Genomic DNA, 16,474 nt, shown 5'->3' with positions numbered 1-16,474 from the left:
ACGTGCAGGTTTGATACATAGGTATACGTGTGCCATGTTGGTTTGCTGCACCCATTGTCTCATCATTTATTTACATTAGGTATTTCTCCTAATGCTATCCCTCCCCCAGGCCCCCACCCTCCTCTTACCAGTTTTTAATTTGCATTTCAGAGGCAGTGTACTAAAGACCACTCCAGCCCATTTACTGGATGATTTAGTAAGCTGCCATGTTTAAGCGGTGACCGGAGCAAGAGAGGGTTCTGGAATAGGTGCAGGCTATGGGACAAGCGCTTGGATCACATGCCCCAGTGTATTCCCTGGTCCTGGACTTTTAACTCTGGATCAGTAGACAGTTGTGAAGTGCCTGGAAGTCCTCTCTGGCGGCGAGAGTCTCGTTTCAGAACTCTATGATTCTAGTAGAAAGCTCTGCCCTGTGCAGCAGAGAATTATTCCACATTTGAAAAGTAGTTCTGGGCTAAATTGCAGTGTTGGGAGCAAATAAATGATTATTGTTTTAAGCCACTCAGTCTTGGGGTGGTTAATTATGAATAGATAACCAGAAGATGCATGCAACAGTACCTTGTTTTTTTAATGTTGGATAACTTTCCACTATATAAATATACCACAATTTGCATATCTATTCTGTTATGGACATTTCAGTTATTTCTAGCTTGGATCTGTTAATAATAATGCTGCTGGAAACATTCTTTTGGTTTTTCTCTTTTTGAGGGAGACAGGCAAGGTCTCACTCTGTTGCCCAGGCTGGAGTGCAGTGGTGCAGTCAGGGCTCACTGCAGCCTTGACTTCCCAAGCTCCTCAAGCGATCCTCCCACCTCAGCCTCCCAAGTAGCTAGGACTACAGGCACGCTCCACCACGCCTGGCTATTTTTTTTTTTTTTGTAGAGATAAGAGTCTCGCTATGTTGCCTAAACTGGTCTCAAACTCTTGGGCTCAAGCCATCCTCCTGCCTTAGCCTCCCAAAGTGCTGGGATTATAGGTGTGAGCCACTGTGTAGAACATTCTTATGCCTTTTTCAGTGGAAATATGAACCCATTTCTCTCGAGAACATATCTAGGAATAGAATTACTGGGTCATGAGGTAGCCATGAAGGTAGGCATCTTTAGAAGATATTGCCAAACAGTTATTTATTTATTTATTTATTTATTTATTTATTTATTTGAGATGAATCTCACTCCGTCACCCTGGAAGAGGCTGGAGTACAGTGGTATGATCTCAGCTGACTGCAACCTCTGCCTTCTGGGTTCAAGTGATCCTCCTACCTCGGCCTCCCAAGTATCTGGGATTACAAGCCCACACCACCATGCCCAGCTAATTTTTGTATTTTTAGTAGAGATAGAGATTTCACCGTGTTGGCCAGACTGGTCTCGAACTCTTGGCCTCAAGTGATCTGCCTGCCTCAGCCTCCCGAAGCACTGGGATTCTAGGTGTGAACCACTGCGCCTGGCCCAAATAGTTTTTTTAAATAAGAGCTCCATTTGCTCCATAACCTTGCCAACGCTTGGCATTGTCAGTCTTTTTTAATCATTCTGGGTAAGTGTATGGTGGTATCTTATTGTGGTATCTTAATTTGCATTTATCTGATAAATAATGATGTTAAGCTATAATATATTCTTTACAAAAAGATTATACAACAAACCAAAATATTGACAGTGGTGATCTTTGCAGAGGTGTGACCGTAGTTTCTGTTTTGCTGTTGTTTTTTGCAGCACAGTCTTTCTGTTTGCTAAGTTTTCTGCATTCTCTAAATTTAAATGCTTAATTTTTAAAACTATTTTTTAAATTATGAAATCCTTCCCAAAAGCCCATTTATTTGTTCTTATAATAAGGTATAATAACCACAATAGTAATATTATAAGTAAAGTCACTAAGAATCATTTATTGAGCACCTGCTGTATACTCAGCATTGTAGGAGGAGCTGTGAAAGACACAGAACAGTACAGGGTGTGGTCCCTGCCCTCGAGAGGTTTACAGTCTAGGTGGAGAGACAGGGGAACCAGGACACATGGGGAGCCGAGAGAAAACAGTCCAGGCCAGTATGTTACAGGAGCTGGAAGGTGTTTGGGGTCAGACCCCAACACTCCAAGTACACTAAGCACTTCAGTGGCTCCAGGGGCTCAACGTTACTGCCAGGAAAGACAACCGCTCCCAGCCCCATATGAGCCCATGTGGCACGCCCTGTCCATTGCCTCTACTGCCACCATCTTAAAATGTCTGACTCCTTGTTCAGCTGCTAATCAAAGTGCAATGAACTGGGGAGGGATGGGGTGGATGAGGAAGGTCGCTGGACGATTTGAGGGGCCAGTGTCTCCCTCCTAGAAAGATCTACTCCCCCATCATATACCCCTAACACAGAGATAACCCCACTCAAGGGGGCCTGTGCCACCACATGGGACCCCTCACCCCCAGAGCTGGAGGAGGGGGCGGTCGCTGCTTGAGCTGCCTGAGGTAGAACTAGGGTGCCCTTCTTCCTGTGTGTCCCTTCCCCTTCCAGTCCATTGAACTGGGGGTGGCGGCGGGACAGGCACCTCAGAGCCACCTGGAGCTGAAGAGGGTACTGGAGGGAAAGGACAAGGGGGAGGGAGAGCAGCAGAGGGGAATCGCAGAGCCCAGCTGGAGAAGAAGAGTAGCTGCGGCTCCTCAAAAGGTACAGGGGGAGCCAAAGAGGGAAAAGGCTCAACACCGAGATGGGATCCCCAGTGTAGATCAGAGGGGCCATGAGGGCAGGGGGGTGGTCTGCTCCAGGAACCCACCTCCCCCCTGCCTTCACAAGACAGGGAGGTATCAAGAGCCAGGAGGGTACCAGGTCCCCAGCTCAGCCCTAGGCTGTGCTCACTTCAGGGTCACCCTGCCCAACCTTAGAGGCGGACTCTAAAGTTTTTGATGATGCCCCCACTCGGTGAGGCCCCTTCAAAGTGCCATCTGTTTACACTTCTCAAATTAAAAAGAATTCAGGTCTGAGTGTCCGGTGAAGGGGTTGAATTTCATAACCCCCTGTGACAGCGAGGGGAGGGAGCCACACCCCTCCAGAGGGTACCACCCAGCGGACGAGTGGGGAGGAGGAAGTAGCTGGCATGAAGCCGGCCCACCCAACCTCCAGGAGAGAGGAAACGGAGAACACAGGATGACGGGGCTTTAAATAGTATTTCATAAAATAAAAATGCCCAGCACTCTTAGGAACCTCTCATTCAACTGCCTAGTTTTTGTTTAAATAATTCTAATGCCAGAGGCTGGGGGGCAGGGGGCGGCCAGGTTATGTACATGAGGAGGTGTTTAAATTAAAACACAAATAATAATTAAGACACACAAACTGAGAGACTAAGGCAGAAGATGTAGAGGGGGCCTTTGAGGCCCTCGTGCTTCCAGGACTGCAGGCTTCCTGTGGGCGGATTAGGGCTTCCTCTTGGAGAAGATCAGCCGGCGTTTGGAGTGGTAGAAATCTGAGGAGAGACAGCAGAAGTCAGCCAGGCCAAGAGGAAGAGGACACGGCGGAGCTGCCCACCTGAGGCAGGACAGCAGGGGGCCAGGACACCCTTCCCTGGGGCCGACGGGGCCGACTGCTGAGGGCAGGAAGAACTCGGGGAACGTCCACTCTGTCTCTTGAGGGGTAATATGGAGTGTCCCACCATGCTTCACAGCTGTGATTTTATCAATCACCACACCTGCACCCATGGGTCTGCTCTAGGTCAAGCTGCCCAGCAGAGGAGCCACTACTAGCTCTGTGTGCTTGTTTAAACAGACTAAAATCAAATAAAATGAACAATTCAGTTCCTCAGTCACATGAGCTGTGTGCCAAATGCACAACAGCCATATGGGGCTCGTGGCCCCTGCACCGGACACTCCCATCCCTGCAGAGTCACTGGACAGTGCTAATATAGGGATTCTGTTACAAAATCCATGCAAGCGTTCAGCACAATGCCGGGCCCATATAAACGTCAGTAGTTGTTGTTATTATAATTAGTCTTGACCCAACTGCAAATTCACTTTGAGACCTTAGATAAATCACTCTACCTCTCTGAGCCTGGTTTCCTTGCCCTAAAAGGATGGCAAGGGGCTGGGCATGGTGGCTAATGCCAGTAATCGCAACACTTTGGGAGACTGAGGCAGGAGGACTGCTTGAGCTCAGGAGTTCAAGATGAGCCGGGGCAACATGGTGAGACCTTGTCTCTACAAAAACTCAAAAAATTAGCCGGGCGTAGTGGTGTGCGCCTGTAGTCCCAGCTTCCCAGCTTCCCAGCTACCCAGGAGGCTGAGGTAGGAAGATCGCTTGAGCCCAGGAGTTTGAAGCTGCAGTGAGCCATGATCGTACCACTGCACTCCAGTCTGGCCGACAGAGTTAAGACACCTGTCTCAAAAAGAAAGGCGGGGAGGGTAACAAGAATGTCTTATGGTATAACATTGCTATAAGGACTAAATAAATCTACCTTAGAAGCTTGGCAAAGGGTCTGGCATAATGAACGTTCCCAATAAATGTTAGCTAGTTGGTCTTTGCTGCCTACTTGCTGTGTGACCTCAGGGAGGTTGCTTCCCCTCTCTGGGACTATTTCCTTCTACCTAAGGAGCGTGCTGGACCAGGACCAGACAGGTCAGCCCTTGGACCACGGATTCTGAGAATCCTGGTCCCTTACGATGTCCTTCCCTGCACATGTCCTCACCTGTCATGCTGGTCTGCCGCCGTTTTCGACCCTGAGAGCCTCCAGGTCCACCTGGGGACCCTTCAGCCTGCTCCCCTGAGCGAGGCACAAGGGTACAAGACAGCGACAGGTCCACATGGTCTTCCTCTGCTGTCCCCTGCAGCAGAGCAGGCGAGGTGCCAGGCCGCCTGCCTCCTCCCAACTCATCCCGGCCCCGCCGGGGCCCCGTGGGAAGGTAGAGCTTGGGCAGGCCAAGGCCCTGCACACGCTCCCAGGCGAAGTCACCCTCCAGTGGTGTCTCGGTGACAAAGTCGAAGTTCCATCGCTCACGGGCCTCCTGGATGCAGCCCGCCATTAGCGCATCACAGTCACGGCTCAGCTGCTCGCTGTCCACTGGGCCAAAGAGGCGGCGGCAGGCCTTGCTGCCGCATGGGTTCGGACGGACATCCCCGGCCTGTTCTGACATGGCGCCTGCAGCAGAGATACAAGGAAGACCCTGATCACCGCGGAGATTGAACACTATGTTACCTGGCCGGGCTTTGCTGTGTCACCTCAGGTGACGTCTTCCTACTAGAGGGTCTCTCTCACTCCTTCCATCTGGTCTTCCTGCCTCCTTCCCACAGGAGGCCTGACCCCCAGCAGCAGAGCTCAGCCAGCCTGGCACCCCAAGGTCACTGGGAGAGCAGGCAACTGAAGGGCAAGCTAATGTCAACAAAGGCAAGTTTATTGCAAGAGCAAGGACCAGGGTCCTGTTTGCCACCAGGTATTATCAGCTAAAATCAATTTGTTTTCCCCCCAGAGGTGTCCCTCATGGGTGTGAATGCCCCCCAAATATGTGTGAATTGCCAGAGTCCAGCAGTTTCCTAATCACAGCCCCGGCCAGGAGGTCAATTCCTAAAAGAAGGAACAGTCTGACAGTTCCTCCAGCCTCCTAAATCCCCCCACCCAGATCCCCAAGTAGGGTAACCCTGCTCTGCCAAGTAAAATACCCGGACTTTGGGGCAAAAAGCACCCGGGTTGTGGTCCCAGCTCTGCCAGTTACTACGTAAGCTTTAAAAAGCCACTTAATGTCTCTAGTTCTCAGTTTCCTCACCCATAAATGGGGCCGTGTACAAGCTTAAAGAGCGTGGCTACAGACACATAAGCAATTGATCAGGGGGTCCATGCAGCAGGGCAGACAGAACAGAGCCGAATGAAAGGCTGGGTCTTGGTAGTTAAGCAGGAGGGCTCTGGAGTCAGATCACCGGGGTTGGAGTCCAGGTTTTACTAGGTGACCCTGGGCAAGCAACTTAACTTGTCTGAGCCCTATTTTCCTCATCTATAAAATGAGGATAGTAATGGTGACTGTCTCAGAGGATAGACATGAGAATTAACTGAGTTAATGTAGGTAACGTGCCAGCAGCACTTCGTATACAGAAGTGCATGGAAAACAGAAGTATGATTATTCCTCTCTGCCTTCAGTTTTACTGAGCCTCCCCCCTATCACTTCCCCCTGCCAACTACCTCCTTCAGACGGCAGCTGACAGGTGCTGTAGGCTGAGGGCCTTTCCCAAGGATGTCGTCAGGCGGGTGGCCTAGGGGTAAGGAGGGGCCGGGTGGGGCAGCGCAAGGGATGATTTCTCCCAGGCTGAGCCACATCCTGCCAGGCACATCAGGTGATCTGAAGTCTAGACACCTGGCAGCCCCTGCCCCGTGTTGCCTGTGTCCAAGGAACCCGTCTTGCAGACAAAAAGAAAATTAAAGGTGGCTGGTCTACCTGGCTCCTCTCCTCCCCCTTCAGGAGAGGGAAAACGCAGGGTGAGTTTGCCCATGAGGGAGCCCTGGCACCTACCTGCCTGCTCTGGCTTGACTCCAAGGCTGAGTGACTGCACGACCTTGGCAGCAACTGGGTTTTCCTAGGGACAAGTCCCAACTTGCAGGCTCTAGGGGTGAAAGCTCTGCTGAGTCCTCCCGAGGCAGGAAGCCCGGGACACATGCCACATCTGCTCCACCCCACCTCACCCCACTGCTTGTGATCAGAGGAGCCCACAGTTTCACGTCCCAGCTGGTTGGAAGAGGAGGCTCTTGGTAACTTCACACCAAGTTTAAAGGGCAGGAGATGGAAGAGATATGAGACTTGCCCCTACGTCATACAGCTAAAAAGGCCAAAGGCCACTGCCCCATAAAGGGGTCACCCAGTACAGTGGACAGAGCCCTCAAGTAACCTCTGTCCACCCTCTGCCAGGCATGAGTTGGGATTTATTTATATATTTTTATGTTTGGGAGCTGTTCTAAGCAGTTTAAAGATATCAATCCTCCTAAAAAGTGGATATCCATTAGCTCCCTTTTTACAGAAGAGGGAACCAAGGCTCAGGTAAGTAACTTGCCCAACATCACGCACTTCACCAGTGGCACAGCCAGGATCTGAACCCAGGCCTGTTTGCCCTGAGTCCTGTGCTCCAGTATTGAACCCCACTCCCTCTCTAATTTTGAGTTTTCTTAACCAGAGAGGCCCATCAGAATCACTTGGGGAGGCCGGGGCAGTGGCTCATGGCTGTAATCCTAACACTCTGGGAGGCAGAGGTGGGAGAATCATTTGAGCCCAAGGGTCCAAGACTAGCCTGGACAACTAGCCGAGACCTTGTCTCTACTAAAAAAAATAAATAAATAAAAATTAGCTGGGTGGTTGGGTGCAGTGTCTCACATCTGTAATCCCAGCACTTTGGGAGGCCAAGGCGGGCAGATCATCTGAGGTCAGGAGTTCAAGACCAGCCTAGCCAACATGGCAAAACCCCATCTCTACTAAAATTACAAAAACTAGCCAGGTGTGGTGGTGCACACCTGTAGCCCCAGCTACCCGGGAGGCTGAGGCAGGAGAATTGCTTGAATCCAGCAGGCGGAGATCACGCCACTGCACTCCAGCCTGGGCAACAGAGTGAGACTCTGTCTCAAAAAAAAAAAAAAAAAAAGGCGGGGCACGATGGTTCACGCCTGTAATCCCAGCACTTTGGGAGGCCGAAGAGGGCGGATCACGAGGTCAGGAGATCGAGACCATCCTGGCTAACACGGTGAAACCCCATCTCTACTAAAAATACAAAAAAAAATTAGCCGGGCCTGATGGCGGCGCCTGTAGTCCCAGCTACTGGGGAGGCTGAGGCAGAATGGCGTGAACCCGGGAGGCGGAGCTTGCAGTGAGCCGAGATCACGCCACTGCACTCCAGCCTGGGCAACAGAGTGAGACTGCGTCTCAAAAAAAAAAAAAAAAAAAAAAAAAATCTGGGCATGGGGGAGGGGATCACACCTGTGGTCCCAGTTACTTGGGAGGCTGAAACAGGAGGACTGCTTGAGTCCAGGATGGTACCATTGCACTCCAGCCTGGGTGACAGAGTGAGACTCTGTCTCAAAAAAAAAAAAAAGAAAGAAAGAAAGGAAAGAAAGAAAGAAAGAAAGGAAAGAAAGAAAGAAAGAAAGAAAGCACCTAGGGAAGTGTTTTCGAAATATAGATTGCTGAGGCTCTGCCTCCTGAGACCAACTTAATCCAAATTGAAGATTCAAGCAAGTATTTGGCACAGTTCCTCAGATGGGCGTTCTTGGGGTGCCAGCCAAGCGGGCACACACTGGTGTGTTTGAAATGGACATTCTGGGTCTCAATACATCATAGGCACAAGGAGGAGGAGCCCGCCTAGGGCTTCATCAAGGAGCTGGATATTCCCTGGCTCCCGCGAGCTCAAGACAGGACTAGGATCTAGGCAGGCACCCTCTCCTCTTCTACCACCCCTCCTTCTCTTATGGCTCTCATAGGCCTCTCCTCCCCCATCAAAATCTGCTCTCATGCTCATAATAACTTTCAGCCCAAAGAAAACTCAGAAACGCAAACGCTTGTTTTAGAAACAATTAAAAATAGCCTCCTTTATTGGCCTTCCTGCCTTAGACTTCAGCTATATTTTAATTTCCAGTAAGAGCTCAGTAAATACTGTTGAACCTAAGGAGTGCTCCTTTGAAGGGATGGTAATGGCATAGGGGTTGATCTCGGATGAGCCCAGGGGTAGCCGCGGCGGTTCGCGCGGGCCAGCCCCACTCCGCGGGAAAGCCGGTGTGCTATTCCCGCCAGGGCCGGGAGGGGGCGCCGGCCTCCAGGAAATCACGCGCGGGGTGGGAGGTGCGTGGGCAGAGCCTCGGACCGCTGGAGGGAGTAATGATGAGTCAGTTTCCTGCAAGGCGCTGCTCGCCCGCCAAAACTCTGCTTCCACTCCGGCTGCGCGTCACCCTGGGGTGGGGAGGGGGAGAATGGGAGGGGACGGGGGGCCGCGGACACGTCACGCTGAGCCGGCCAGGCTTCCGAAACTCCCGCCGCTGTTGGGAAACCGCGCGCTCTTGTGCCATGTCTGACACACACACACACACACACACACACACACACACACACACACGCCTGCGCGCGCGCGCCGGGAGCCGGCCCCTCCACCTTATCTCCACGCCCAAAGCACGGGATGAGTCAGATCCCTGGAAAATAAAAATAGACGGGAGCAACGAAAACAAAACCGCTCACAAGTCCTCCCAGAAACGCGACGTGGACGGAGGCAAGGAGAGGGGAAGCAGCCTGGGCGCCCCAAGTTCCAAACCCAGCTCCAAGATGCTTTTCCTCACGAAGAGGGCGCAAGTGTCCCCCAGGGGTTTGGGACGGAGAGGACGCGCCGTGGTCCGCGCCAGGCGACTCGCCCCCTGCTCCGCTCAGCCCTGTCGCTTTCGGAGAGGGAATCTGGGCTATAGGTCGGGACGCCCCGAGACCCCGAGGCAGCTGATGGAGGCCCTGAGCAGCGTCGTGCCCCCCAGACCCCCCACCCCTCAAAGACATGAACCCTCCCCGCCTCCCATCCAGGCGTGGGCTCCGCTCTCGCCCCGGAGTCCAGCGCCCCGACCCGAGGGCAGCTGGATCGCGATTCTCCGGGCCGCGGTGGGAAAGAGGTAGAGGAGACCCTGGCCCTTCCCCGACTGACAAGCTGGTTAGAGCCCGCCCAGCGCAGGGCCGTGACTCCCCGACCCCTAGGGCGCGCCGCGGAGCGGGGACCCGACGCGGTGTCCTGGACCTCCGGTGCCCGGCTTCCTTGGGAACAAACTGTTCCAGCCAAATAGGTCACTGTGCCGATGGGAGGACGGAGACCGCGAAGGGGCAGGGGAGAGGGCTTCTGGAGTCCCGCTGTACCCCATCCCGGGAGGGGTTCTGACCTCATACAGTCCGTTCCCTGGGGTCTCCTTGTCACAATGAGTCACCTCCTCGCTAGTCCTTAGGGGACGGGTCCTGGCACACTCCCAAGGGCCAGGAAACAGCCCGCGCTGACCTCAGCGCTCAGCCAGGTGGTGGACACAGTGGCGTAGAGGACCTGAACCCGGGACCTGGGCCAGGGTGGCGCCGATTGGACCCCAGAGCCACCCGGGACCGATCCTAGACGAACTTACTCCATTCCGCTTTCCTCGCCCCTCCTGGGCCCCTCCAGGGACACGGACTTCATCCCCACGCCGCGAGCAAACTGCGCCTGGGGCCTGGAGCCAACTGCAGCCAAAGGCGAGCTCCCAGAGCAGTCCCGTCCACGCCCTCCCTCGCCCCAGCTGGGTTTCCAGGGGCAGGGAGCGCGGCCGGGGATTCCTGTACTTGCAATCCCGCTCTCAGCCCGGGGTCTCCGGCACATCCCGACCCCCGTCACCCGCGCACTTAGAGACACCGTGTGCGCAAGCCGAGCGCGCACCGACCCACGCCCGTCATTCACCTGCCGCAGAAACACCTGTGAACGCAGGACACACCCGCGAACACGCATCCTCGCGGACACGCACGGACATACGCGGGCACGCTCGGCTCGGCTCGGCTCTGGGCCGCCGGCCCGGGGTCCCCTGTTGTCTGCCGCCGCTCTCTCACCTCCTCTGAGTGCCTCGATGCCTCGGCGAATCCGCGCCCAGCTCTGGCTCCACAAGGAACTGACTTCGGCAGCTGCTCACACCTCAGCTGGCGCAGCTCAGCGCGGCCTTGATATACAACCGCCCCGCCCGGGCCCGCCTCAAGGAGGCGGGACCCGCGCTCGGCCCACCGCGCCGCCCGGGACCGCCCTCCCCGGGGCGCAGGCTCCTGGCTGCCCAGCGCCGAGCCAGCTGAGCCTGGCCGAGTTCCAGCAGGCCAGCCGGTCCCGGAACCTCGCGTGCTGCAGGAGGGCACTTCCCTCCTCCCCCAGTCCCTCGCCTGCGTTGGTGCGCTGGACACATTTCCCCACGAAGTGAGCCACAAATCTGGCTTTTTTTACTTGGAGAATGAGTTGGCACTCTCCAGGAGGACACGACACTGCTAGAATGAGCCCCCTTTCTGGCTCACCGCTGACCCACTCTGGCAGGCAAGGATTTACCCAGTGCAGCTGAAAAGATCAGGAGGATGACATTAATAAATAAAAAGTCATAAATAATAAAAACGATGCACCTCTCTGCAATTTCCAGAAAAGCCCCACAATATCACCTCTATTCCCACTGATCCCTCACTAGGTCACCTCTCCCAGAAGCACCTGGAGCACCTAGACACCCCAACAAAGCATCTTGAGGCCAGAATGATTTTTCAGTCCCGTTTATTTCACAGATGAGGAACTTGAGGTCCACTGAACTTAAGTATACAAAGTTGTTGATTGTCACATGCTTCCGGGAAGGAGGGAATTGGAGACACTACCAGAAAAGGGCAACCTGATCTCCAGGGAAACAGAAGAATTGGACATTGAACCAATGTCCATACACCCTACACTCACCTCAACAGAAAAAACCCTGTGGTTGCAGCAGCTTTGTTGGCCAGGAAGGGGAGGATTTGATGAGTGAGTTGTCTGTCTCCTGAATACTCCCCACATAGCCCCTATACACTGCTGAGGAAACTGGGGTTCAGAGAAGTCTGGTGACCTAACTCAGATCATGCAGCAAAGAAATGACTGTTGTTGGAACACAGGACTTTTGCCTCCTGCCCAGGGCTCTTTGCTTGTCATCCTTTATTTCTGTGGCTCCAGAATGACAAAAATGCCAAATAACCCTCATTTGCAGATGGTTTATGGAGATGACATAAATAAAGGACAATTCTGGAAGTGTCTACTGGTGCTTCTGACAGACACAGAAATGAGTGATGTGTCTATCCGCTCCCATCTACCCCACACCCCTGACCTCCCTTGGACTTCACCTTTGCCTCCTTTCTGCTCCTGAAACATTTGCAGTTTTGCTTTTAAAAAATTGCAGAGGATGGATTGTTCATCTGAACAGAAATCCCACTAAAAAACAGAACCCAGGCTTGGAGCAGCTACAATTACTGACATCTCAGGCTGCTCAGAGTCTAGAAATCTCTGCCCAGACATGCCCAGTCTTCTTCTTCTAACGCAGCTGACCTCGAGGAGGACAGGCTTCTTTCTCCTCTGCTGTGGGGATGGGGGCCCGAGTAGGGGTGGGAGGACACAGCACCAGACCCCCTTGGCCTGCCTGGCCCTGGAGTCAGGCCAGGATTTTGGCTACACCCCAGAAAGGCCACGGCACGGCCTCAGGACCCCACTCTAAGCCCCACTGCTCTCTGCACCTTCACTCCTATACATCCAAACCATCCAAAGGGCGGGTTGTCAAATGTCCAGCAGAGAACAGGCACCTCCTCCCACTGCCTTGAAGCCCCTCTGCTTTCAGGCATTTCAAATAGACTAGACATTGTCTGTCTGTTTACTTTGGGGGAAAATTTTTTTTAATAAAGGCTTGTAATGAATTATTTAAATTTTTGTGGTACTGAGCACAATGAAATAATTCTTTTTGTTGTTGTTTTTGGGAAAGAATTTTTTTTATAACTTCTAGCTCACCACCACCACCACATTCAATATTTCTTAAGTAACTACTAAGTGTCTAGTACTATTCAGTGCTTTAAAAAAAAAAGTTTGCAACCATGCACTTGAACGTGTACCCAGACACACTCTAAGGGAGGACCTCTGCCCTGAAGAAGGCAAGGGAGCAGGTTGTTAAAAGTCACACACAAAATCTGACTCCCAGCACACACTCACACAAGCACACATGCATCAGATCCCAGCCCTGTCGCAAGGATCTGCTGGCAGATCACATACCCTGTTCAGAGTAACAGGCTAAGGTCTACCTGAGGTCTCTAGAGGTCTCCTGTCTCCTACCATCCCCTTCCTCATCTGAAAACAGGCAGCCCAAGGACAAAATAGCCACCAGCCTCTTCTATGCCAGAGCTCAACATGTTGGGACATGTTCCTGACAGCCGGAAAGCCAATCAGAGCCACAGCCTGCTGCCCAAGCATGTTCCTGGGAAGCAGGCAGCATAGGGATGGAGGGAGGCTCAGCCTGGGGGACAAGAGCGCCCAGACCAGCCCCCTTCCCAGAGTGCGGTGGAGCAGCGTGGGGTAGGAGAATGGTGAATGGTGGAAAGACCAAGCCTGAAGAAGGAGGATGTGAGGAAGGTTCAGTGGTGGCTGCAGAAGCTGCCTAGGAAGGGAGAGGAAGTGCTGGGAACAATGTCACCATTTCTCAGAAAGAGACTGGGGAGTCCCAAATAGCGGCAGTCAGCTTTCAGAGGAATTCACCTTCACACAGGCTCCCAAGAAGTGAGACCCCAGAGAAGAGGCGGAACAAAGATAGAACATTATTGAGCAGAGGCAGCCCTGGCTTTTTGTTTTCATTTTGTTTTTTTGTTTTGTTTTGTTTTGTTTTTTGAGACAAAGTCAGCAGTGGCACAATCTCAGCTCACTGCAGTCTCCACCTCCCAAGTTCAAGCAATTCTTCTGCCTCAGCCTCCCGAGTAGCTGGGATTACAGGCATGCACCACCATGCCCAGCTAATGTTTTGTTTTGTTTTGTTTTTTTGTTTTTTGCACAGAAAATTGGATTTATTGTTTCTGACAAGTGGCTAGTTATTTTCAGTTTGCTCATGTTCCCAGCATCACAAATCTGAAGTACAATTTTGCTTCTCAATTAAAAATATATACTGGCCCGGCGTGGTGGCTCACACCTGTAATCCCAGCACTTTGGGAGGCCGAGGCGGGCGGATCACAAGGTCAGGAGTTTGAGACCAGCCTGGCCAATATGGTGAAACCCCGTCTCCATTAAAAATACAAAAATCAGCCAGGCGTGGTGGTGGGCACCTGTAGTCCCAGCTATTCAGGTGGCTGAGGTGGGAGAATCGCTTGAACCTAGGAGGCGGAGGTTGCAGTGAGCTGAGATCGTGCCACTGCACTCCAGCCTGGGTGACAGAGCGAGACTCCATCTCAAAAAATATATATATAAATCTTTGTGTAAAATGAAAAAAAAATCAAGGCATAAAAATGTCATCGTGTTCTACATTTTTAAATGTAAATTGACTCCTTTAAAATATTTTCATCCATTCATTCAAAAGCCTTTTAAGTTCAACTGTCCAATTTAAGACAGAGTGAAGACATTTTTGAGTATCTGAACTAAGCATTGTCTTGACTGAAATGAAGTAAGAACTCTATGAGAGTCCTTGTGGGCCTCCCGGTCGTGCCTTTCCATAGATAGGGAACCTCATCTTTGTTGGTCATCACACCTGCTATGTCTAAATGTGCCCGCTTAGGATGAGTCACGAATTCTCTCAGGAATGCCGCAGATGTACATGCTCCCGCAAATCTATATTTTCCAATGTTGTTAACATCAGCCAGCTGGCAATCTACAACCTGCCCTGTATAATGTTTGAAGAGAGGCATCCTCCAGACACGGTCCCCTGTTTCAATGCTGGCCTCGAAGAGCTTGTTCCAGAGCCAGGATGAATTGGTAAGGACCCCAGTGGTACCTGACTCCAAAGCTACATCCACGGCACCTGTTAAGGTGGTGGCATTGAGGATGACCTTCGGGTTAAACGTGTGCGCGTAACAGAGCGCATCAGCCAGTATGAGCCTCTCCTCGGCATCAGTGTTATCAACCTGGATGGTCTTCCCGTTCCTGGCTCTAACAACATCCCCCAGCTTGTTGGCCTTGCCGCTGGGCATATTTTCACAAAGAGGGGCCAGACCTATAATATTAATGGGCAAATTGAGTTTTGCAGCAGACGCAATGGCTGAGCATATAGTTGTAGCTCCTCCCATGTCGGCCCTCATGAGGTCCATATTTGCAGAAGCCTTGATGGAGATACCACCACTGTCGAAGGTAATTCCTTTCCCAACAAACACCAGGGGTGGTTCGTTTGCATTGGGGCTGCCTATGTAGTGAATTTCCAAGAAGACTGAGGGTTCGTCAGATCCTTTGGCCACACTGAGGAATGATCCCGTTGCCTGTTCCTCAATCCAAGACCTGGGTCTGATATGAACCTCAGTTTTACTACTAGCACTTTTGAGATTCTTCTCAATAATTTCGGCAAATCTGGTTGGCATCATCTAGCTGGCTGGCGTCTCCATCATGCCAAGTTCTGCCCAGAAGCAAACAGGACTCCTTTCTGCCAGGCCTCCTGATCCCCAGTTCCATAGAGCTTCACCGACATGGCCATCTTCTTTTTTTGCTTTAGGTCATCGTATTCATAGAGACCAAGCACCGCTCCCTCCTCAGCAGCCTGAGTGTCTCCACAGGGATCCACCTCCACGGAACAGAGCTCCAGGTCTTGAATTTGCCTGCATCCCACTGCAACAGCAGCTCTGATGTTTTCTTTGCCTTCATGCCAGTTTTCCTGTTCGTCGATTCCGGCTGCCTTTTTGCCGAGGCCAACTAGCACCACGCTGGGGAAGTCCTGATGCAGACCATAAAAGATCTGAGTCTTGCCTGCCTTCAAAGGTGGTCCAGATATGTTCAAAGTCTCTCTCAGCTTTCCAGCTATCGATTTATCAAAATTCTCTCCTGCACTTGTGAACTGTGGCTCATCATCTTCTTTTTCTTTGGAATAGATTCCTAAAACAAGGCCCTGCGTCGTGTCTGCAGCGGAGAGACCCCAGCTCCTGAAAATCTCACGGCCAGACGTCAGACGATGACTCGCCCCGCCTAATGTTTGTATTAGTAGAGACGGGGTTTCACCATGTTGGCCAGGCTGGCCTCGAACTCCTGATCTCATGTGATCCGCCTGCCTCTGCCTCCCAAAGTGCTGAGATTACAGGCGTGAGCCATCACTTTTTTTGTTTTAGAAGAATGACTTTGGGAACTAACACCCTGACCTACTGGGGGCTTTACCCAGTCAACATAAGGATCAGGACTGGGCAGGGAAATTTGTGACAGAATTTGTGCAACACAAACACTTCCAGATTCCCAAGCCTGCTACTGCCTAAGCCTGAAATTTCCTGAAATTTCACCATTAGAAATTCACTCCTTTAGGCTGGTCCGAGCGCAGTGGTGTTTACAACTAATTGATCACAACCAGTTATAGATTTCTTTGCTCCTTCTCCACTCCCACTGCTTCATTTAACTAGCCTTAAAAAAATAATTAAAAATAAAAATAAATAGGCCTGGCCAGGCGCGGTGACTCGTGCCTGTTATCCCAGCACTTGGGAGGCTGAGGCGAGTGGATCACCTGAGTTCTGGACTTTGAGACCAGCCTGGCCAACATGGTGAAACCCATCTGTACTAAAAACTACAAAAAAAATTAGCCAGGCATAGTGGCAGGCGCCTGTAATCCCAGCTACTTGGGAGGCTGGGGCAGGAGAATTGCTTGAACCTGGGAGGCGGAGGTTGCAGTGAGCTGATATCACGCCATTGCATTCCGGCCTGGGCAACAGAGCAAAACTCCATCTCAAAAATAAATAAATAGGCCGGGCGCGGTGGCTCACGCTTGTAATCCCAGCACTTTGGGAGGCCGAGGCGGGCGGATCATGAGGTCAGGAGATCGAGACCACGGTGAAACCCCGTCTCTACTAAAAGTACAAAAAATTAGCC

At 52.0% G+C, this 16,474-nt stretch overlaps 2 protein-coding genes across 5 annotated transcripts; both read right to left on the bottom strand.

Moving 5' to 3' along the window:
- Positions 1-1,856: 1,856 nt before the first annotated feature.
- On the bottom strand, positions 1,857-12,852 carry CDKN1A (cyclin dependent kinase inhibitor 1A). 4 transcript variants are annotated; one of them, XM_055263631.2, is made up of 4 exons: positions 11,393-11,497; positions 10,313-10,319; positions 4,653-5,102; positions 1,857-3,437 (listed from the first exon to the last, which is right to left on the bottom strand). In XM_055263631.2, exons 1-4 carry the CDS (start codon positions 11,480-11,482, stop codon positions 3,388-3,390), a joined length of 597 nt encoding a protein of 198 aa, XP_055119606.1. In that variant the 5' UTR covers positions 11,483-11,497; the 3' UTR covers positions 1,857-3,387. The 4 variants fall into 4 exon arrangements, with proteins under 4 accessions (XP_055119606.1, XP_055119607.1, XP_063488389.1 ...); XM_055263632.2 differs by lacking the exons at positions 10,313-10,319; positions 11,393-11,497 and adding an exon at positions 12,745-12,852; XM_063632319.1 differs by lacking the exons at positions 10,313-10,319; positions 11,393-11,497 and adding an exon at positions 10,376-10,607.
- Positions 12,853-13,970: 1,118 nt separating this feature from the next.
- Positions 13,971-15,546, bottom strand: LOC129473054 (cytosol aminopeptidase-like). Its single transcript, XM_055263257.2, has 2 exons — positions 15,123-15,546; positions 13,971-14,989 (listed from the first exon to the last, which is right to left on the bottom strand). Exons 1-2 carry the CDS (start codon positions 15,269-15,271, stop codon positions 14,062-14,064), a joined length of 1,077 nt encoding a protein of 358 aa, XP_055119232.1. The 5' UTR covers positions 15,272-15,546; the 3' UTR covers positions 13,971-14,061.
- Positions 15,547-16,474: the final 928 nt, after the last annotated feature.

Source organism: Symphalangus syndactylus, chromosome 23, assembly GCF_028878055.3.
Source record: "Symphalangus syndactylus isolate Jambi chromosome 23, NHGRI_mSymSyn1-v2.1_pri, whole genome shotgun sequence".
Lineage (NCBI taxonomy): Eukaryota > Metazoa > Chordata > Mammalia > Primates > Hylobatidae > Symphalangus > Symphalangus syndactylus.
This window is presented reverse-complemented; position numbering and strand designations above follow the sequence as displayed.